General features: G+C 40.9%; 1 protein-coding gene across 1 annotated transcript in view; it reads left to right on the top strand.

Annotated features, from left to right (window-relative positions):
- LOC126473668 (solute carrier family 22 member 7-like) overlaps window positions 1-23,902 on the top strand; it is a 333,310-nt gene that overhangs the window by 19,864 nt on the left and 289,544 nt on the right. The window contains exons 2-3 of the mRNA XM_050100901.1: window positions 944-1,108; window positions 18,117-18,376. Coding sequence (XP_049956858.1) covers window positions 944-1,108; window positions 18,117-18,376 — 425 coding nt within the window. The remainder of the gene's footprint in view (window positions 1-943; window positions 1,109-18,116; window positions 18,377-23,902) is intronic.

Below are 23,902 nucleotides of genomic sequence, written 5' to 3' on the forward strand. Positions count from 1 at the left end.
AATGTAACAGACCTACTAAGGAGATTGCCTACACTACGCTTGTCCGTCCTCTTTTAGAATACTGCTGCGCCGTGTGGGGTCCTTACCAGATAGGACTGACGGAGTACATCGAAAAATTTCAAAGAAAGGCAGCACGCTTTGTATCGTGGCGGAATATGGGAGAGAGTGTCACAGAAATGATAAAGAATATGAGCTGGGAATCATTAAAAGAAAGGCGTTTTCCGTTGCGACGGGATCTTATCACGAAATTCCAGTCACCAACTTTCTCCTCCGAATGCGAAAATATTTTGCTGACACCGACCTACTTAGGGAGAAACGATCACAAAGATAAAATAAGGGAAATCAGAGCTCGTACGGAAAGATATAGGTGTTCATTCTTTCCGCGCGCTATACGAGATTGGAATAATAGAGAATTAATTGTGAAGGTAGTTCAATGAACCCTCTGCCAGGCACTTAAATGTGATTTGCAGAGTATCCATGTAGATGTAGATGTAGATAGAAAACCAACCAAGTATCAACACCCCTTCTACCTTGGTTAGGGACAAGAAAGGTGGTTGCAATGTGATGTACCTTTTCCAGGAAATTGTAAATATTTGTGAATTGCTTCAGATGAAACAATAGTTTTGAATGTGTATTGTGTTAAGAAAGAATCCTGATAATGTTCTACACTCTGTCATCTGTTTATGTTCTTCGTGAACGGGACATGGTGGGCTGTCGAAGAAGTCTGGTTCTTCTCGGGTGCTCACAGCCGTCTGTGGTTATAGCATAAGCAACCTCAAAATGAAAACATTTGTCTTCATAAATTATCATCATTTTGATTTCTCAGAGAGTTAGATGCGTCTCATCTTCGTCCATTTGTTACTCATACACCCATTAGACATGAATTTTATCACTTGTGTTATTTCCTCACAAATGCAAACAAGAAAATGGTTTCCTACTCCAGGTGACGTCAGCAGATACCCAGTATGACAGCAGTTGCTGTGATATGGGACTCCAGTCTCCTGCGTCACAAACTGTCCCAGTGAGCGAACGTGCTGTCTTCTTGAACGGAAGTCTCTGTGCAGGGATGGAGAAAGACATCGGCAACGGCGAACTGCAAGCAGTAGAGGTACTGTGAAACTTCTGCCCAATTACAAAACAACAAACGCACCCTGCATTATATATATATACACAGTTATACACGACGAGGCATTTGAAACTGTTTTGGTATTATTTGGAAAACTGCAAATCAGATTAAAAAGAAAAATTGTTTGTCTCGAAGAGGGACCTCCAATGACACCAAACTCCACCCCCCTGCCCCACCCCAAGGCACGGGAGAGGGAGGGAGCCTACTTTCTATTGAGGATTCGGATTCTCTCGGAAAAATGCGTAACTTCTGTAGTAATTTTTTTTTTCGGTGCGTTATAGATAGCGGTGTAATCGACAAAAATCAAATTGCGTTAAAAACTGTTTAAGAATGTTAATATTTCTACATCTGCATGATTACTCTGCTATTCACAATGAAGTACCTGGCAGAGGGTCAATGAACCACCTTCATGCTGTCTTTCCACCGTTCCACTCTCGAACGGCACGCGGGAAAAACGAACACTTAAATTTTTCCGTGGGAGCCCTGATTTCTCTTATTTTATCGTGATGATCATTTCTCCCTATATAGGAGGGTGCCAATAGAATGTCTTCGCAATCGGAGGAGAAAACTGGTGATTTAAATTTCATGAGAAGATCCCGTCGCAACGAAAAACGCCTTTGTTCTAATGATTGCCACTCCAATTCACATATCATGTCTGTGACACTACCTCCCTATTTCGCGATAATACGAAACGAGCTGCCCTTCTTTGTACTTTTTCGATGTCATCCGTAAGTCCCACCTGATGTGGGTCCCACACCGCACAGCAGTACTTCAGAATAGGGCGGTCAAGCGTAGTGAAAGCAGTCTCTTTGGTAGACCTGTTGCAACTTCTAAGTGTTCTGCCAATGAATCGCAGTCGTTTGCTCTACGCACAATATTATTTATGTGATCGTTTCAATTTAGGTTATTTGTAACTGTAATCCCTAAGCATTTAGATGAATTTACAGCCTTCAGATTTGTGTGACTTATCGCGTAATCGAAATTTAGCTGATTTCTTTTATTACTCATGTGAATAACTTCGCACTTTTCTTTATTCAGGATCAATTGCCACTTTTCGCACCGTACAGATATCTTATCTAAATCATTTTGCAAGTCGTTTTGATCATCTGATGACTTTACAAGACGGTAAATGACAGCATCATCTGCAAACAATCTACGGCGGCTACTCAGATTGTCTCCAAAGTCGTTAATATAGATCAGGAACAATAGACGGCCTATAACACTTCCTTGGGGAACGCCGGATATTACTTCTGTTTTACTCGATGACTTTCCGTCTATTACTGCGACCTGTGACCATTCTCACAGGAAATCATGAATCCAGTCGCACAACTGAGGCGGTAATCCATAGGCACGCAGTCTGATTGGAAGACGCTTGTGAGGAACGGTGTCGAAAGCCTTCTGGAAATCTAAAAATATGGTATCAATTTGACATCCCCTGTCGATAGCACTTATTACTTCATGAGTATAGAGAGCTAGTTGCGTTTGACAAGAACGATATTTTCTGAATCCGTCCCGACTATATGTCAATAAATCGTTTTCTTCGCGGTACTTCATAATGTTCGAATACAGTATATGTTCTAAAACCCTACTGCAAATCGACGTTAGTGATATAGGCCTGTAGTTCCCTTTTTGGGTATTTGTGTGACTTGAGCAATTTTCCAGTCTTTAGGTACGTATCTTTCTGTAAGCGAGTGGTTGTATGTAATTGCTAAATATGGAGCTATTTTATCAGCATACTCTGAGAGGAACCTGACTGGTATACAATCTGGCCCGGAGGCCTTGCCTTTATTAAGTGATTTAAGTTGCTTTGTTACACCGAGGATATCTACTTCTATGTTTCTCATCTTGGCATTTGTTCTTGATTGGAATTCAGGAATATTTACTTCGTCTTCTTTGGTGAAGGAGCTTCGGAAAAGCGTGTTTAATAACTCTGCTTTCGTGGCACTGTCATCAGTGACTTCACCGTTGTTATCGCACATTGAAGGTATTGATTGTGTCTTGCCTCTGGTGTGCTTTATGTATGACCAGGCTATCATTCTAACATCTTCAATAAGAAACCGGTTTTATAGCAAAAAAGACCCCGGAACGCAATTGCTTTGTGCACATTTTTGATGTAATTTCTTTCACATATGACGCTGAGTTTGCTTTATCCAATGGGGATTCTTTACTTGCCAATAACGCGTATTATGCCGATTCAATTGACTGCGATTCGTAAAAGTTGATTCATCAGAGAAAATTATCTGTGAAATAAAATCATCATAGGCTCCTAGTTGTTGTCGTATCCAACTGCAAATGTTCAAGCCGTTTTAAAAGTCTTCCTCATGTAGTTCTTGATGTCAACGATAAGTGATGTGAATGGAATTTACGTACATGCAATATGTGCAGAACACTTCTTTGCGAAATATTTGTCGAGAACTAAAGTATTTTTTACAAATTATGGAGAGCAGCAATCAGTCGTACAGTTCTTGTAAAAAATATGCGCATCTCCCATGTTGAGTTCTAATTCTGTTTCGGATTGACTGTGTTCTGCGTGGCAAATGAAATCTCTGTTTTTGGATGATACACGGCATTGTATTATATTGTTATCTAGTCCATTCTTGAGTGCATACTTTGGTAAGGTGCAACTCCTCTCTCCCAGCGACCTTTTCTATTTTAGGTGGTAGTTGTCTAGTGCAAAATCAGTTGTGGTTTGCGTCACCAGTATCTTGATGGATTGGTAGATTTTTATTATCCCAGATATTTTTGTACTCGTTCGTGAGAGCATTTATGCGTCGTAGTTGACGGGATAGAATTTGGACGGGATAGAATTTGGCTTCCTACTGGTAGACATTTCGTAGGTGTTGACTAATGGCAATAGGAATCATTCTCATGGTGTTATTTAGCTGGACGTCTGTTTCTTATGTATATGGACTACTTAGCGCTTGAGAAAACTGGACTCAGAGCAGAGAAACGTAGGGTGGAAGCCGATGCTCCCCAGGTTGTGACACACATCTTTTGGATAAAGTAGTTTCTCTTTTTCATGTTTTCGGGTATTTTTGATAGATGACCTCTAAAAGAGAGGGGTCTATCTGGGGTTACCCCAAGATACTTAGGTGTTGTATTGCAAGTGTAGTGTTTTCAAATTGTGTGTTGCGTTTTCTTCTGGTGTGTTTATTAATTAGGTGAAAGCAGGAATCCTCCGTTTTGGTGGCGTTTGATTGGAGTCACCATTTGGGAAAGATATTTCACAGAACAACTAGGTCTCCGTTAGAACTGCTTTTGACTGTTAGTTGTAGCTACACGTTGTTGCAAGTATTTAGTCGTTGACGTTATCAAACTTCCTTGATTTTGATTTTGGCGCGTCTGTTTTGTACAAACTGTTGAGAAATGGAGCAAGAACTGATCCGTGTGGTAAATCTTTTTTTATTTACTTGGTGATCTGATGTTGTATACCAAGACTACTTGGAACACTCGGTCATTTAGCATATTGTTGATTAGTCGAGATGTTGGATTGCAAGGAATTACATGAAGAAGCTTGTATATCACTTCTCTTAGGACTGTATTGTTGCCCATTGATAGGTGAATGAATGCAGATGCGGATTTAAGTTTACTTTGAAATACTGGCTCGTTGGAGCTGGAGAGTAACAGAATTTGATTTATGCAACTTCGTTTTGGCCGGATGCCTGATTGTTTCAAGTAATCTTGTACTGGGTCTATTATCCATAAGCCGTTCAAGTAGCTTGTAGGTCACACTTAGCAGGGCCATTCTTCGATAACTCTTAGGGTTATCAGCTGATTTGCCAGGTTTTAGGTAATATTGCGATTATCTTCGAGCACTTAAATTCTTGCGGTATGTTATAAAATCAAAGCATAGAAAGCAAAGGACCACAGAGCAGTAAGTTGATGCAGTCTTTCTCCAGTATAGTTAGTGAAGCACCTATCGCTTATGTGTGGGTTTATGTTTTTATTGTACTGTAATGCTTTTTAAATGCTCGTTACTACGCTTTTGTTGATGTTTTTGCAGCCCACTTAAAATCAGTTCACATCATATCTTTGTGTACTCTAAGGCTGACATATTTACTGCATACTGTTCGTCAAGTAATACACAGTCAGTGCATACTACCACTTGCGGCGTGGCGGGGTCGGTCGTCTGCGTTTTTGTTGACGCAATCGCTCAGTCCACCTACCTCGATAGGATTCTCGCCGATGTCCCTTCACTTCTAACATTCTGCGTGGTGTCTGTCTGTTCTATATCGTGTCTCCCTACCACTTTCGCGCAACGACGCTCTGAGCGTGTTTTTTAGGGAATTGACTAGTTTGAACCTGGGACCTGTTGCTGGTAAGGAGACGCCAGACCACACATGACATGTAGAGTTCAGAAGAGTTCAGTGAGACTAGCGATGATATAACCAAATACTTAATGATTTCTGCGTCAGCTCCACTGCACTCCCTGTAAAAGAATCTTAATACTAACTAAATTTAGTGGAAGGGGTTCAAGGCTTTCCTATTTTTAGTTAGCTGGTAAAATAACGTCGAAGAAACAGTTAAGTTTACGATTGGAAATTTTATTCTACTCACATAACATTGTTTATAAATTGCACTATTGATAAAAGGAAATGTTTTAATACAGGATGGTAAAAACCAAATGCGTTCAACAAAAATGTGAACGAATATTCCCTGAATGGGTTTCCAAGTTCTACAATGGATCAAAGGATGACCTATGCCATATCACATCTATAATCTAGGTTTAAATTAAGTTTCACAAAAGAGAAAACTATCAAAATGGTCTACAGTGACCCTCAATTATCTTTAATTACTTATCTAACTTGTCGTAAATTACAGTGGCTGATGTGGCTTCTCAATAACTATAAAACAGAAAAATCATCGCGTTTCAGATTTTTACTTCAAGTGGCAAATGTTAACACCATGAGCTTTAATTGACGATCGACACTAGTATTACGCAAAAAGGGGGGGGGGGCGGTGTAGCAGATGAGACTTCTGCAGTTCTGAGAGAAGCTTTATGCGCTGTTATGCGGCATCACGTGCGTTCATTACCTTGTTGGTGTTCGTCAGGGGGCGGCAGGCAGCACAGCTCCGATCACCTCGCCGTCTCGGAAGCAGCTCCCCCCTAACTTCTCCTTACTACAATTTACCGAAATTGGTTTAAAAAAAACTATCTGGCTGTGTTTTCATCTGACCAATCAGGGTCTGAATGTTAACCTTAAGCTCCGCCTACAAAAATTCTGTCTATCCAATGAGAAATGTTACACTTTTCGTGGTGGAGCAATGTTTTCAAAGTTTGCAACATAACAGAGACGCGAAAAAGTCTCACGCAAAAACTTGCAGCTGGTGTGGTCCTTTAGTATTATCGTAAGATCTATACTGTTCTTCTGGAGGGCTCTATCTTTTAACATGGGCTGGGGGGTGGTCCTGACGTAACAGAGACGCGAAAAAGTCTCACGCTAAAACTTGCAGCTGGGGTGGTCCTAGTGGTTAGCTGGCTACGTGGGTGTCCAGTTTGTCCCTTATCGTAGGGCCTTCTAGCTTAACACGGTTCTGCTCTCGGCTTCTGCTCTCGTTTCTCCCCTCGGAACTGCGTCTGTCTCACGGTGGGAAGGTATGACATGCATTTAGGCATTCTTGTGTTAGTCTGTGGTATTCCATTTGCTCTCTCGTTACTCGTATTACTTTGGTTAATTTAATGACACGATTTATTCGGAGCTATGTGACATACTACTGGATTTGCTTATCATGTCAGGGTTTTCATGGAAGGTGTTGGATTCGCCTGACATCTTACACACTCTGTGGTAGCAGACGCGTGCTAGGCAGTGTAAAGCAGCCTTGATGAAACCACCACCTAATACGTACCACACAGAGGCCTCGTAACTCTAGTTGAAAGTCAGTTCCTGAAAGGCCATGGTTAAAAAATCGGACGTTCGGGATCTTCAGTCTACTTGCAGAAAAGCGTTTAAAATTAGATTAGCTCTGCTTTTTATTCATATTGAAACACATGAAATGGCTATCAAGTCCGTATTTAATATGGTAAAACGTTATCATTCAAAGTTCACTGTCTTTATAACAAATATTCACTAGAAAAGCAGCCAGAATTTAGTAAGTCTGACTCGACTAATTATCACGATCTACCAGTCACAGACCCACAACTACCGCGAGTTAAACATTCGGTCGTTTCAGTGGTCTTCTTCGTAAGAGGCGTTCGCTAAAATATTCTGTACAGAGTACGAAACACGCCACGCGGAGCTGTTACTACGACCAGAAAGTTCACACGCTCATATCTCTCAAAGTATTTAATTTAGAAACACCAAACCTTGATCAAATTGTTCGTAGTTCCAGTCGCTTCGGTGACGATATGTTTGAACCGACATTAGCTCACTATTTCCTCATATTACAAGTATTTTTATGGAGCGATCTGACATCGTGTTATCCATAGACCGTCTAGCAAGCGACTCTCTCTCTCGAGGTACTCTCCTTTCTGCACACTCCTCTTTTCGCGTGGGAGCGGCGTAATTCTGATCGGCTGTTGATCTAAATGACCAATCAGAACGTTCCTTCCAGATCATTATCGTGGTAAATCTTGTCTTATCTAATCACTAATTCGATAGTAATTAATGTCAGCAAAACTTCAAATTCTTGTATTTTGTTTAATCAAAATAAACGAAGTGCGAAATATTCTTCAAATTGATAAATAAACTTATTAGGCCTCTAACTTAACAAATCTGTATATGCAATTCGAGTGTTCGCAGACATAGGCGACATAACAATTAAAAAGCTTGCATACTTTGCCTACTTTCATTCCATAATGTCATATGGTATAATATTTTGGGGTAAATCTTCAAGTCAAACAAAAGTTTGCAGAGTCCAAATGCGTGTAATACGTATTATTTGTGGAGTAAATTCACGGACGTCCTGTACAAACCTCTTCAAAGAACTGGGTATACTAACTACTGCCTCTCAGTATATTTACTCCTTAATGAAATTTGTGCTAAATAATATATCTCTTTTTCCAACAAACAGCTCAGTTCATACATACAATACCAGGAACAAAAATGATCTGCACAAGGACTTAAAAGCACTCACTTTAGTTCAAAAAGGGTTCCACTACTCAGGAACACTCATCTTCAATAATTTGCCAGCAAACATAAAAAATTTAGTTACAAATAAAGATCAGTTTAAAAGGAGCCTGAAAGACTTACTAGTGAGCAACTCCCTCTACTCCATTGACGAATTTTTTAATAGAAACAAATGATGTATTGTATATACTCATAATATTAGTATTGTTATTTCAGCTTACAAAATGATGTATATACTCATACTATTAGTATTGTCATTTCAGCTTTAAAAAAAATTGACTTGTTCCACATCCACGAGGATCTCCTCAGCACGGATCTATGGAACGAAAAACTAATCTAATCTAATCTGGCTACTTCTATACAAAAGCAAGCACACACCGACATACACCACCTGAATCGTGGTTGCAACATAACTTTCCCACGGTTCGTTATTACAAGGTTTTATGTAAAATGAAATATTAAATTTTAATGCATGTCCCACATACACTCTCTCAATCATTCTCACGCATTCACACGGCAAAATATAATCAAATAATAAGTTTGACCGATTTTTGTATTACGTAATGCACAGTGACTAAAGTTTTTTTAAAAAAAATCCTAATTAATTGATTTTTATGCACTGCTAACTTTGGAATGGCTTCAAATGATAATGAAAGCCAATCTGTTATTGTTCCTAATTTGGTTTTAAAAAATAAGTGTAGGTTTTAGGACTCTTAGGTAATTCTCTTTTTCTTCAGAACTATAGTAAATAAAAATCTGAAATTTTGACAGCATCGTACCATTAATAGCAAAAGGCTGTGTACCAGTTTTGAACAAAATCGGATAATAACTAATATTGATTATTTAGATTCGTAGAGGGTATGAATCTTCATATCGACTGAATGTTACGCTATGCAGTTCCTACGTCAGGCGGCGTCAGCTGTACTGTGGGCAAAGAAAAAAAAAAGGAACCATAGCCATCCTGCAGCTACCGTACTACACGACTGCGTGCTTTACTGCAACGAACGTCATCTCGTAGAAACTTGCTGCGTTACGCACTACCGCATTCTTTGGAGTTGTCATTATCGACGGTGACTGTACATTGTCCGCCAGACACCCACGGAAGTTAACGTATGTACTTTGACTTAAGGGGTCAGCAGATTCCTTGAACAAAATATACATTGGTAAATGCTCGAGCTATTCAAACTCAATATTGGCCTCCAAATTCCTGTTCACATACAACGTAGCACAGTCGCTACACTTGTAACCACTTTCGTGTTGTCAACACATGTCTCCTTCCAAGGCTGGTTGATTTAGCACTATTAACCAAAAAGAATCGCTAAAATGCTCACTTAAAGAAGAAGCAGCAGAGGAAAATAATAGTTCCACACTAAGCCAGGTACAGACACATTAAATTGTGAACTGTCTCTGCGTCGTGAGTCTACGAACATGTGGAACAATGCGTATGTGTACGACTGGAAGCTCAAACTGGGGAAAGTTGGATCAAGGCAGACAATGATGACGGAGCCCGCTGTTAATGGTTGCTGTGTATCTGAGGAAGGGATGGACAGTTCGCTAGTCGAAGCGGAAAACGCTCTACGTTAAACATCGTGAGATCACTGATCTGAGTAATAGGCCCAGTTGTAAAGTTCCTTAACCCAAATGTTGTGTGCCCTTGTGCGTTGATCTTAGTAAAATGAGTTCTCTCTTTGAGACGCTATTGCAGCAATACGTTTTATAAACCAGTATCATGTGGGAAGACAGGCATTGCCCAAAACGACAGCTGTTTCAGCAAATAAAGCTATTGATTCTTCAGCTATCGACGACCTCAAAAAAATTACATTATTCCAGTGAAAAAAATCCATAGTTACTTGCATATCGTGGTATGTAAGAAAGATTGGAATATTAAAAACATGGAAACATACTGCCCTCTTTGCATGTTATCATTTTCTAACATCTAGGTTTGATGGTTCAAATCGTTTACGAAATACGATGGATGTTACGAACATTTTATTCTGTCTTTATCATTTGCTTGTGTAATCAGTTCTCACTGTGCTACCTATAAACCATTTTCTGAAGACTGTAAATAGATATAGCTCCTTTTCCAAATTTAAAGAATTATTCAATATCTTAGCTACATTTTGCAAGGAGCGATGTATGATCACTGTGCACCAAAACCAAACTCATAGCGAGTAGCTCCATTTTATAGGCAATTCATCACGAAGCAGTATGGAGCCATCACCAGCTTGCACAGTGTCTTATTAACAACTTGGTCCATGGCTTCTTGTGGTCGGTGGCACTCTCGAAACCTACCAACTCAAATCTGGACTCATCTGACCAAACCGTGGTTTTTCAGTCGTCCAGGGTCCAAACGATATTTCGCCGCACTGTACTAACAGGTACGTTCGCCGTACGTACCACATTCACTTCTGCGGTACTTTCACGGAATGTTCGTTGTCTGTTAGCACTGACAATGCTACGCAAACGCCACTGCTCTGGGTCGTTAAGTTAAGGCCGCAGGCCACTGCATTGTACGTGGTGAGAGGTAATCCACAGATATACAGAAAACAGGGGAAACGTAGTGCAAATGTGGAATATGTGGGTGGAGGCGACTAGATGCACTCGAGTACAGTGCTATACTACGCGTCCCGATCCCAAATATGGTGGATTTGCGCTAGGTGTTGGCAGCTGTACTACGAGGGTCCTCCAAAAGATGCACACTATTTTTTTTAATCCATCTTTTATTCTACATGTTTGAAAGTTTTACAGTGTGTAGATACATCCTTTAGGAACCATATTTTCATTTCTCCACATCATTTCCATCTCTCTCAACTGCCTTACGCCATCTTGGAACCAGCGCCTGTATACCCGCACGGTAATATTCTGGAGCAACCTGTTGGAGCCACTGTTTGGCAGCGTACACAAGGGAGTCATCATTTTCAAACCTTGTTCCACGAAGAGAGTCTTTCAGTTTCTGAAAGAGATGATAGTCGGATAGAGCCAAGTCAGGGCTGTAAGGCGGGTGTTTCAGTGTTGTCCATCCGAGTTTTGTGATCGCTTCCACGGTTTTTTGACTGATATGTTGCCGTGCATTGTCGTGCAACAGCAAAACATCCTGCTTTTGCCGATGTGGTCGAACACGACTCAGTCGAGCTTGAAGATTATTCAGTGTCGTCACATACGTATAAGAATTTACGGTGGTTCCACTTGGCATGATGTCCACAAGCAAGAGTCCTTCGGAATCGAAAAACACCGTAGCCCTGACTTTTACAGCAGAAGGTGTGGTTTTGAATTTTTTTTCTTGGGTGAATTTGCATGATACCAATCCATTGATTGCCTCTCCGTCTCTGGTAAAAAATGATGGAGCCATGTTTCATCACCTGTCACAATTCGTTCAAGAAATTCGTCTCCACCATTCTCGTACTGTTCCAAAAGTTCGCTGTATACCATTTTTCTTGTTTCTTTGTGAGCCACTGTCAACATCCTGGGAATTCACCTGGCACAAACCTTTCTTAACGCCAACACTTTCAGTGTTCTGCAAACACTTCCTTCCCATATCCCAAAGTAGCGTGACAATTCGTTCACTGTGATGCGTCTGTCAGCAGTCACCAATTCGTTAACTCTCTGTGTGCAGTACGAGGCCTGCCGCTGCGAGGACAATCCCCAACATTGCCGTGGCGGCTTTCATCACGTAACCTGCTTGCCCACCGACTAACTGTACTACGGCCGACAGCAGCATCTCCATACACCTTTTTCAACCTCTTGTCGATGTTTCCCACTGTCTCGTTTTCACACTACAGGAATTCTATGACAGCACGTTGTTTCTGACGAACGTCAAGTGTAGCAGCCGTCTTGAAGACATTCTGTGACGGCGCCACTCACGGGAACAGGTTGAACTAAGTTTGAAAATAAGCGGGAAGGATGTATCTACACACTGTAAAACTTTCACACACGCAGAATGGAAACTGTATTTACAAAAATAGTGTGCATTTTCTTTGGAGTGACCCTCGTACATTTACAAGCAGCTTTAGAACACGGAACGAGAAGTTATGTCATGAGAGCGTGGGTAGAAGTTACATAAAAAAATCGATAGAATTGCGAAAAATGATGTAAAATACGTATAAATTGAGGGAAAATGCGCTGAAATGCGGGGAGATTGAGGAAGTAATTGCGTGTCTGCTGGTTGACGCAGAACAATTCTTGTTAAAGGGGACAAGTATGCGACAGCAATAGGAATCCGAGAAAACGTCGACATGGAAGCGAAAGGAACCAGGGAAACAGTTACTTTTTTCCGTCGAGGCAGCATTCTACTGTATGTCTATTGAGGTAACAGTGATACACGCGAGTTGCTTCTGTATTTGACGCCTTTAAGGAAAACAGAAACCGTTTGCCTCTAAAGTGACATACATCTTCGTTAAAGGATAACAGAGAGTGGACGGGGTGATCGATTGAGATGGAGCTGTAACGAGGTACGATTTAATGGGAGACTGATGGTGTATTGTAGAGGGAGAGGGTTTTGTTGGCGCAGGCCATTTGACCATTTATTCCCCAGTTCTGTCAGGATGTATCAGTCGCGTGGCATAGCCTGCATTCGAATCGGATACAACCACGTGTTCTATATTTGACTTAGGGCAATGTCTACTTGCGATCGTTAACAGCAAACCTCTCCGTCATCAGTGGGCTTCCATCTCATGTGTGGTGAAACGTGACCATCCTGTTTCGACACATTCCTCTAAACGAACGAAGATTTATGCGATGTACTCCATTCCCTTGTCGCATCTTGGGTATAAAATCGGGACTTTAGTTTTACAACTAAGATGATTCTAAGTTAGCGATAGGTATTCGTGAGACACTGCAATCCCCATGTATACATCTGCTTGACAGATGTCCTGTTTACAGAGTTAGTGGAGGCATGATGCGTAATTTCACATGTCGGGCGCCGCTGCTATGCGTTTATCTATTTCCTTGTAAGAGGTATTCTCCATTACTAACATCATTTTATATAGAACTGATGCAAGCATAGTATAATTTCTGAACCTTGATCGGATATGAACAGTGGACGCTATACATCTCTGGAGAGCTACATTTTGCATGTATCACACCCAGCCACTGTTTTAAGGAAGCAGTTTTTTCGTTTTACAGTTTGTTACCATAGTTTATCTTAGAGAAACCTGCAAGACGGATGTATGTCATGCGCTTGAGATATATTTCTTACACTGGAATATTAACAGCGCTATACAGTATATGTTTGTGTTGCGACATGTGCAAAGGAAATGACTATGTCCAGTCGCAAGGAAGGTATGGATTTGACATGGAATACTGTGATAGCAAAGGGGAGAGTATGTCAAGTCATTGGAACTGTACAGATATTTCTATTTCCAGAGCCACAGCCATCAGCAGGGAATATTTCCGATACTTCACTCATTGTTGAATGTCATACAACTGAGACCACAATAGCAACATTCAATTGTAAGTACAGCGATCAAATATATAAGCGACCAATTTCCTAGGATGATGATTCTGCCTATGCATGCTTGGCGTGCAGCACCGGTGGCATGTGGTGGTAATGATTAATGTTTCCCATTAACAGCAGGAGCTGCCGAAATAGAAAGGCCTATTGGGATGCAGGAACGTAGTTGAATGAACCGATTCGTCCTCTAGACGACCAAATAGCGAACTAATACTTACTATGTGTTGGGCAACTTTCGTGATTGCATGGCAATTTTAGAAGATTCAATATGGACATGTGTTTGCGATGGACCATTATTCTCTCCCATGTAAATTGGCTGAGTGACTGCTTCTTCACATTTACCATCTTTATTTGGTTGAGAGAAGATCGATTGTGTTGTGTGTTGAGTGCATCTAGCAGGAGAAAGACGGGTGGAGGACACGTTTGCTGGTTCTCTAGACATGAGAAACACCTTAGTTGATTTTGTAAATTACAATGATGATTAGGAATCTGTTAAATCACCGACATCGGTATTCACGAGTGAAAATATCAGTTTCGTCATTTGTTTCCGAGTTTTCACGTAAAGGTCTTAACAGACGGGATAAGTTTGTAGTTACTCAAGGGCTCACAATGATTTCTTACTCAGGGGAAAATTGTGTGACCTGGGTGGTGGAAGCTATGCATGGAATGCACTGACACAAACCCCGACTTGGCAGTCTGAATATATAAAAGGTGCCATTGTGTGTTGGCTGGATTTACAAGTATCGAAAGTACAAAAAGTTTTCGTGTAAGTGGTGAAATCGATAAACTGAAAAGACTCTAGGGCTTTTTAAAATTATAATTACATCCTTTATTCATCGACAAGTATGTTATGGCAGGAGGCTTTTTGCAGTATGGAAACGACACCCAGTTGGTGCAAGTGTGGACGTATCATAATTTTTTATACACCTATAACTGATAATCAAAAATGTTATGCTGCTGCTTGAACATAAAGAGAGTGTGGCTTATGTTCCAACATATCACCAGATGTTTGTGGGACGTAATCAAACTACTATTCATGTAAAAGAAAATTTTGTATGTCTAGTCGTAAGGGAAGGACGCATTCAACATGGTGAATTGCGATTTCAATGCACTGAGGAGTACATCCGAACGTAAGTGGTGATAGATTCATTTCGTAAACAGCTGCACAATATAGCAATGCAAATGTTCAACTGGATCTGCTATAGTGTGCAAACAGGACAGGGGATACGGCTGTGACAATACATCCCCTCATCTGCATCCTTAAGCATACCCTCGCATTTTCATCGTTGTTCTGTCGATAGTGATGTTGAATTCAGCACACCAACCCGCAACGGTGGTGTCTTTCCAAGCATTATGGCCGCAGGCACGGTATTCATTACCGCACAGTGCCGGATGCCTGTCCTTCATAACAGTTGTTTGAGAGAATCTTGGCAGGATGCAGCACCTTCCAGAAGCACTGATTCAAAGAATTTCTCAGATACTTTCCTAGGACTGAGGAGAATAGAGACATATAGCCAGTGTGAGTGTAGGCATCCCATAACTTTTTCGGGTGCTGTGCAGATATAAATGGTAACTGCACTGTTTGTGTAAAATGTGTACATATTGCAGTGTAATGTTCTGTGGCTTATGTTGGGCATGACCAGAGAAAATAAGTGTGTGTCCTATCATGAGGGACGTATAGATTCAGCACATCCATAGCTGCAAGGTTATGAGAGATTTTTATGTGGAAAATTATATGCCCTATAGGTACTCAGATTCGTTCCAGTACCACAGCCATCAAGAGGAGACATTACTGGTACATCTATCGGTGTCAGACTGCAGAAGCAATCGTAATATTTAATTGTAGTTACACTGGTAATTATGTTCCTGGTTCCCAATATTCTTGTGAGTCTTGTATGTATTTGATGATCTGTAGACAACTTTTGTGACGTTTAACTGTCAGTGCAATATGGCGATGTGTACAAAATAGTTTTTTGACACTGAAAGTCTTGTCTGCAGGAAGCAATGGTGGGCAGTGCTCCCACACTGGCAGCAGCAGAGGTTTGATGGGTAAATTCAGTGACAGATGGGCTGTCCCATAAGGATTGCAAGGAAAAATACACCCTGTGCTATTCTGAGAAGCACTGCAACATCTCTCTCGACACTGAACCCGCACCGCAGCTATGTGTCATCGCGGCGGCAATGGTGCCTAGGTGAACACGTATTTTGACAGGTATTTCTCGGGTGTCATGCATGAAAGAGATGCCGCCTTCTCGTGCTTGCAGAACCCGAATGGACACCTGTGCGTGGCTCGGCAGTTGATGGCCGTGTCATCACTTCGCGGGGGCTGCCGGTGCACCCTGACCTTGGCGTCGCCGTCGAGCAGTGGGATGTGTTTTTTATTAGTGATCTTTTCTTTAAACTATTTTCCATCGATTTCATGGACTAATAGGATGCCACGAATTAAAAAACTACCCCATACATGTGAAGAATATCGATTTAATTAATTTGCATAAATTTTTTATATCAACATAGTATTAGCAGTACAATAGTGAAGGGGAGGATGTGTGTGAGTGGGCGACATGGAGCAGAACAGCAGGTTAAGTGCAGAACACTACATTAATTTGAATAAGTTTTATGTAAAATGCAGTACAATAGTTTAAGGGGGTTGGTGACAAAGAAGAATGCGCCATAAATGGCGTTTAAAACCATCTGAAATTCGAAAAGTGTATCAGAAAATGGTGGGAGGACATGAATAATTACTTAATTTGGTATCAAGGGCGATACAATAGTTTAAGGAAATGAGGGTGACATGGAAAACCACTAAACATAACAATAGGTTAAGTGCTGACAAAGGGACAAACATTAGGTTAAGGCACCTAGAGTACAGTGCTGAACATTAGGTTATGCAATATGTTTGCCCCATCTAATTGCTTCTTACAAGGCCTGCTCGTTACCAAACACCAGAGAATGATGAGCAAGAGAAATCCATCTCCCCACAAACTGAATGCTTTGTAAATAAATAATATATCCTTTAATTTCCTGTTATGAGATCCTTCCTCTCCATCAATTTCCATATATTCCATACACTGTAATCGATTTCTGGACAAATTCTTTAACTAAATAAATTAACTATATTCCATACACTGCCATACATAATTAAATAATATTCTATACATTTTCTAAAGTGTTTAAACAATATTCCACACACTTTAACCGCATTCCCTCCAAATCAACGATCAATTGAGTCTCTTTTCCTGCCGATTTCTGGGAGGGATGTTGGGAGGGGAGGGGACTTATCAGAGGCAGAGAAGTTAATTAATTGATTAGTTTAATTAAGTAGTCAATCAAATTGATAAGAGTGAGAGGGGCTATCCAATAACTCAGACCTGAAAGTGTACCTGTAGCAGCGAGGGTGAGGTTTCCTGATGAGGGACGGGAGTTGGAGGGGGCAGGGAAGCAATAGGTTAAGTTCCTGTCAATCAAAATGAAGGATCCTTTAAGTAGAACAATAGGTTAAGTACTTGTCACTCAAAGGAGAACGATAGGTTTGCCCTTGGGTGCATAACTGCCTCTCAGGTAGGCAACCCGCACTAACAAAATGCGCTGATGGCTGCTTTGCTCTACTACTCAAATGTACTGTTCACTAATGAGGTTTCACTTCAACATGCTATAAGTTACTACAGCATTAGGAGACTATTGTAAATGGTGAAGGAGAATTTATTATTGATGACTGAAGTCTCTGTTATATGTATCTGTTGTGTTCATTAAAGTTACAGAAAAATGCTATGAACTTATGCATCAACCTAATAGCTGCTTGCATGAGGGCCAGAGGTGGACCAACGTGATATTGAAGGATCCAGTTTCTCATGACCTGTTTGCTTGCAGTCAGCACATGTACACCATACCTACTAATTTCCATCCCATTGGGTTATTTCTCTGTGGTGCATCATTTCTTCATTTTCTTTTCTTTTTTTGGTCCTAGAGTGTATTGCTGCACAGTCGTTGTTATTCTCGAAATAGTAACGACATAACACTGAACTCACAGAGCATATACACTACTGGATGTACTAGTAATATCTCAAACACCCAATACCGACACAATCACATGCACATAGGAATTGAATTCAACAAACAAAGAAACCACGAATTGTAAGAGAAAACAGCAATAAAATGGACTGAGCGATTATACACAAAAATAAAAAAACTTAAATATGTAAAACTGATTGAAATATTTCGAAATAAATTAGGGTCAATGAGACTGGTAACTTTTGCTGCTGTGGTAATTGGAAACAGGACCAGATAGCTCTACAGACACAAAAAACTATTGCCCACATGCTCTACCAGCAGACTATGGCACTCGCTGCCTGGTGCTGCAGGTAAATAAGTTTTGTAGGCACAAACAAAAAATAAATGCCTGTCTTGCTGGGGACTCATTACTGCTCCCTGTCAGTGATGGCGATACTAACACCGCTGTTTCGTTATTCATTTTCAGGAGAGGACTGGAATCCCAGAATGCACTACAAAAACAAAGGCTTCTCCAGCATTCGAGGAGGTCCTGGACGCCATTGGGTCCAGGGGGAAGTTCCAGACGAGGCTGAACATCGTCTTCGTTTGCTTTGCCTCATGCTTCGACCTGATGAGTGTCAACATGTTCTACCTGGCTATGCAGACTCCTGATCACTGGTGCTACGTCCCTGGCAGGGAGCTTTCCAACCTTTCGATTGAGGAGTGGAAGAACCTCACCATACCGAGGTTTGTAGTGGTAAATATTTTAGCTTTCATCAATCGAATGTTCCGTCGGTTCTTGGTAGAATCTTTAATACTTTATGGATGAAAACACTCGCGATGCTTGTGTAATATTATATAGTATTTATTATTTATTTCACAAATCGTTTTTTGCCTATTATGAAATCATCAGATACAAAGGTATGTGGTGCAGTGAAGTTTTATTGGACATTTTAAACTAGAATATCTGCAGAGTATCTCAATTTCCAGAGATGAAAAATGTTAACGTTAAATTTAAGAGTAAAACAAGAGGGACGGTTTCAGTGTAAATGCGGTATAAGATTATTTAACTGAGATAAAATAAAGGAAGGAAGACAAACATTTTTCGAGTAAATTAAATTAATGAACATATGTCCATCACACCAAGCTTAGTACTGAATGACCAGGCGCAGCTCCCTTACTCGCCACTGCTAACTGCAGATGTTCCTCATAACCCCATCCAGGCCACGTGGTAAATTCCTCCCCTTACTCACGCACCCCATTTTCCTCTATTTCAGTTACTATAATTTCCTGTGTTGTGTGAAAAAATACATTGTGTAGTCACATATGACTGGCTCACCTGCTTAATTTCTCTAATACAACTTATCTGTTAGTAATGTAGGAGCTATTAAAGACAAAATTACTTTTTTCAACCACATCTTTGGAATATGTAAACAAATTTTACTGTTGAATTTATTTTCTTCTATGAACAACTGTTGTAATTTGTCTACAGCTAATGTGTAACATGTTTTACCTTGGTTAAATGGTCGTACATCACATTTACACTGAAATAATCCCTGATGTTTTATTCCTAAACCTAACTTCGGAAATGGAGATAATCTGTAGATGCACTAGTTTAAAGTATTTGATCCAACAAAATTTCACTGTATCACATACTTTAACTTTGTGCCTGATGATCATGTAAAAACTGAAAACCGGTTTGAGAAAGAAATAATGTATGTTGTAGGATATTACACCAACGTTGTGTATATTGTCATTCAAATTTTGGCTTTCATCTACTACAGTTGCCTGTTCATTCCATGGTAGATGAAACACAGTAAGTACAGCATATTATAGGTGTGTGTACCGCATAAAATGATAAAAGATGGCACAGACCAATCCTGGTGTAACGTTATCATTCGGAATATGTAGTGTAAACAGAAAACGTTGCACTTTCAATATTAAAAAGTAACATACTGTTGGCGCAGCTTGCTTACTGAAACACGGGACATGTGCAAAGGGTGCAACTACTTTCAGAATAAGATCTCGGAGAAAAATCTATCAGAAAATCCAGAGAAGTTACGGTTGTATGACACACTGTAAAGGCAACGTTTGGATACAGAGCTTCTGCCTAGTTCTTTGCACAAGAGTCTAGTGTCAAAAATGAAACAGCAGACAGAAAGTGGGAACATTAATCTCCAAATTTAAAAATGAGTTCACCCGTAAGGACACTTCTAATGTAATGTTGTCTGACCATCGTACGCACAAAAATAAGCACTACCAGTACTGAAAAGCAGTTTAGACCATCCATTGCGCAGACTGCTCCAGAAAAATTTCTATTACAAACAACTTTATGCGGAGGGTAACTATAGCTCAGAGTCATTGTGAATAATAATAACAATACTCAACACTCAATAACCATTCAAATTATCACATAAATTATAACAATTAAAAAGTCAAGAATAGTGGGGTATTTCCAAAAACCACTGATCTGTATCAAGGTGATTTATTCCTACCCTTTCAAAATTTCACTCAGTGATTTGTATTCTTGGCAGATGAACTTGAAATGCGTCTGACGTGAAACCGGTAGCTTCGTATAAAGCACTTTCCATACTGCTATGCGGCTTCTGGAAACACCTTATCGTTCTTGCCTTTTTAGTTGTTATAATTTTTATGATAATTCGAATGGTTTTTGAATGGTGACTGTTGTTATTGTTAATCACAAATTGCTATTAGCTTTTACACCGAATATGCTGTGGAAAGTGCTCCTTTTTATTGCTTATCTGTACCAAGAATCTCTCAGTAACAAAACAGGTGCACAGAAGCTATATCTCCACACACACTCTGCAAACCACCGTGAAACGCACGGTTGTACAGCATGTTAAGATGTTTACCTTTTCCATTCACGGGAAAGTGATTGCTTAGTTGTCACTATGCTCGCTGTAAATAGTCTCGTTTTGTCTTCGAAGTACAAAATACGTAGGAGGTATGGTACATTCCTTGGTTTGTCAGTTAATAATAGTTCTTGAAACTTAGTAAATAGGATGTAGGGTAAAGTTGACTTTTATCTTCAAGCATTTTGTAAGCGGCCTGTGACGGGGGTGGGGGTGGGTTGCGTGCGAGGGGTGGTGGAGCTAAACACAGACTATACACCACGTTACGTAGCACATGCACATGGCCACAATAATCTATGACCGAGCGCCTAGACCTCACGTACCTATCTCCTGTCTGCACTTGTTCCCTTTTTGTTCCAACCACCAACTAAAGATGGATCTAATATGTTTCTTTACTAATTAGCTGCAGGTTGAGGGAGCATGCAATACACATAGCCAGAACCACAAACATCTGGTAAACACTCACATTTGTTCCACCAGTGCAATGTGGGCTGCACTGATCACACAAAAGGTGCAAATAAGTGCGTGCATGACAACTCGCACTTTTCGGAGAGTAATTTCTCGGCTTCTGTTGGTCACAGAGACAAGGGGTCAAGTGTTCTGGATAGCCTTAAGCCTAGAGACCATTTGTATACTTTGGGAATAACGGACATGCTGTCGCTTCTTGTTTTTCTTTCCGTTTTGGCCATCTGAGGACAACGTTAATTCGCGTCAAGTATCTTTTCTTCTGGGCTATCTCATTGTCCAATATTCTTTTATTCTCATGCTTTGCAACCTTCTGTCTTCTGCCTTATGACTTTGCTGTGGGTCTAGTTTCGTCTTCGAAACCTGTGAAAGCCTAGATTTTTTATTTAAAAATTACTCTTTTGTATTATCTGTTTCCTGTATTCCCATTTCTTCTAGACGCCTTTGCACCTCTTGGACCCAGTGTACTTTGGTTCTCTTGTCCACCAGAAAATTATTTGCTGTGTTAATCTCCCATGGTCCATTCTGAGGATGTGTCCAAAGATCAGAATCCTCCTTTCGCTGCTGATGTCCGAGATTCTCTCTACCTTGGTGTATAGTTCTTGGCTCTCTCGTCTTCTAAATTGACTACCTTGTGTTCTTCGAGGTCGCACTGTTCTCCTGAGAATTTTTCGTTCCACACGTTCTAGTCTCTTACGTGCTCCTGTTCTTACTAGGATAAGAATTTCTGCTGCATGTAAGACTATTCCACAGTTCAGAGCCAAAATTTAAACAATACACATTTCCTCCAGCCCAGGAAAACTGAACATATCGGGTGGTTCTTATACAATAGGTGTGGTGTAGGGTGGACCTTAAGAGGCTTAGAAAGCACCATTTGTTCATGGGCAGTTCCTGAGAAAACCTAAAAGAAAAAAAAAAAAAAAGATTTTTGAGTGTCAAAAGCACTAATTGTGGCGATATCGACTTCCATAATTTCTATTAATGGCAAATAGTCGAAATTTTTATCATATGTTTTTAAGATGATGTTATTCAGAACCTTGCAGTTTTCTTCAGTATCACTAACCATTAGCAAGATTCAGAGATTCAAAGTTACCATACTTGCGCTTGTAAAATATGGAGGTAATATTTCTTGTGAGGCATAAATGTAGCTTTAACTCACGTAGTTAACAAATGGAAAAAAACTCTAGGATCACCACAAGGGTTCTGAGGTCACAAAACAATATTTTTAGCCAGCATTTTTCCGCCAACAAAACTTTGTGACGCCTTGTCTCAGGAAAAACAACACTTCACGCCTGTACAGATACGCCCAAAGTGTTACTGCAATGACAAAAATTGACTGAAAAGAAAACCCCGAAACATTGCAAGTAAAATATTTCTAATAACATTTTTTCTATTTTAAGATACCATGAGCCAGACATTTCGGTGATCTGCTATAAATGCGCAAAGAATCCACGAAAAATGTCAAACTATTTTGTGTTAAACTTATATTATGCTTTCTCATTGTCTATATGTGTCAAAGTATCTAAATTTGTCGAATTACACACATCGAAAAAAGTTTTGCATCACTTCGGTTCCCAGAGTTCCACAACCTGTACAGAAAATTGGAATAGAGATCAACATAACCATCATGTCCGCTCTTTTATTGCTCATTAAAACCACACATTGCATGTTGTAGTACCATACAGCGAGACCTTCAGAGGTGGTGGTCCAGATTGGTGTATACACCGATACCTCTAATACCCAGTAGCACGTCCTCTAGCATTGATGCAAGTCTGTATTCGTTGTGGCATACTATCCAAAAGTTCATCAAGGCTCTGTTGGTCAAAATTGTCCCACTCCTCAACGGCGATTCGGTGTAGATCCCTCAGAGTGGTTGATGAGTCACGTCGTCCAGAAACAGCCCTTTTCAATCTATCCCAGGCATGTTCGATAGGGTTCATGTCTGGAGCACTTGGTGGTCACTCTAGTCGAGCGATGTAGTTATCCTGAAGGAAGCCATTCACATGATGTGCACGACGGGGGCTCCAATTGTTGTCCATGAAGACGAATGCCTCGCCAATATGCTGCTGATAAGGCTGCACTATCCGTCGGAAGATGGCATTCACGTATCGTACAGCCGTTATGGCGCCTTCCACGACCACTAGCGGCGTACGTCGGCCACACATAATGCCAGCCCAAGACAGCAGGGAACCTCCACCTTGCTGCACTCGCTGGACAGTGTGTCTAAGACGTCCAGCCTGAACGGGTTGCCTCCAAACACGTCTCCGACGATTGTCCGGTTGAAGGATATGCGACACTTATCGGTGAAGAGACCGTGCTGCCAATCCTGAACGGTCCATGTTGTTGGGCACACCTGTACCGCGCTGCATGGTGCCGTGATTGCAAGGGTGGACCTCGCCATGGACGTCGGGAGTGAATTTCCACACGACGTTCTGTGGCTGCACGAAAAGCATTATTTAACACGGTGGCATTGCTCTCAGGGTTCCTCCGAGCCATAATTCGTAGGTAGTGGTCATCGACTGCAGTAGTAGCCCATGGGCAACCTGAGCGAGATATGTCATCGACAGTTCCTGTCTCTTTGTATCTCCTCCATGACCGAACAACATCGCTTTGGTTCACTCCGAGATGCCTGGACACTTACATTGTTGAGAGCCCTTCCTGGCACAAAGTAACAATGCGAACGCGATCGAATCGCCTTATTGACCGTCTAGCCATGGTTGAACTTTAGGCAACACGAGCCCGGTACCTCCTTCCTGGTGGGATGACTGGAACTGATCGGCTGTCGGACCCCCTGCACCTAATAGGCGCTGCTGATGGGTGCTTGTTTACATCTTTGGACGGGTTTAGTGGCATGTCTGAACAGTCAAAGGGACTGTGTCTGTGATACAATATCCACAGTCAATGTCTATCTTCAGGAGTTCTAGGAACCAGGGTG

The sequence above is a fragment of the Schistocerca serialis genome, chromosome 4, assembly GCF_023864345.2.
Source record: "Schistocerca serialis cubense isolate TAMUIC-IGC-003099 chromosome 4, iqSchSeri2.2, whole genome shotgun sequence".
NCBI classification, from domain to species: Eukaryota; Metazoa; Arthropoda; class Insecta; order Orthoptera; family Acrididae; genus Schistocerca; species Schistocerca serialis.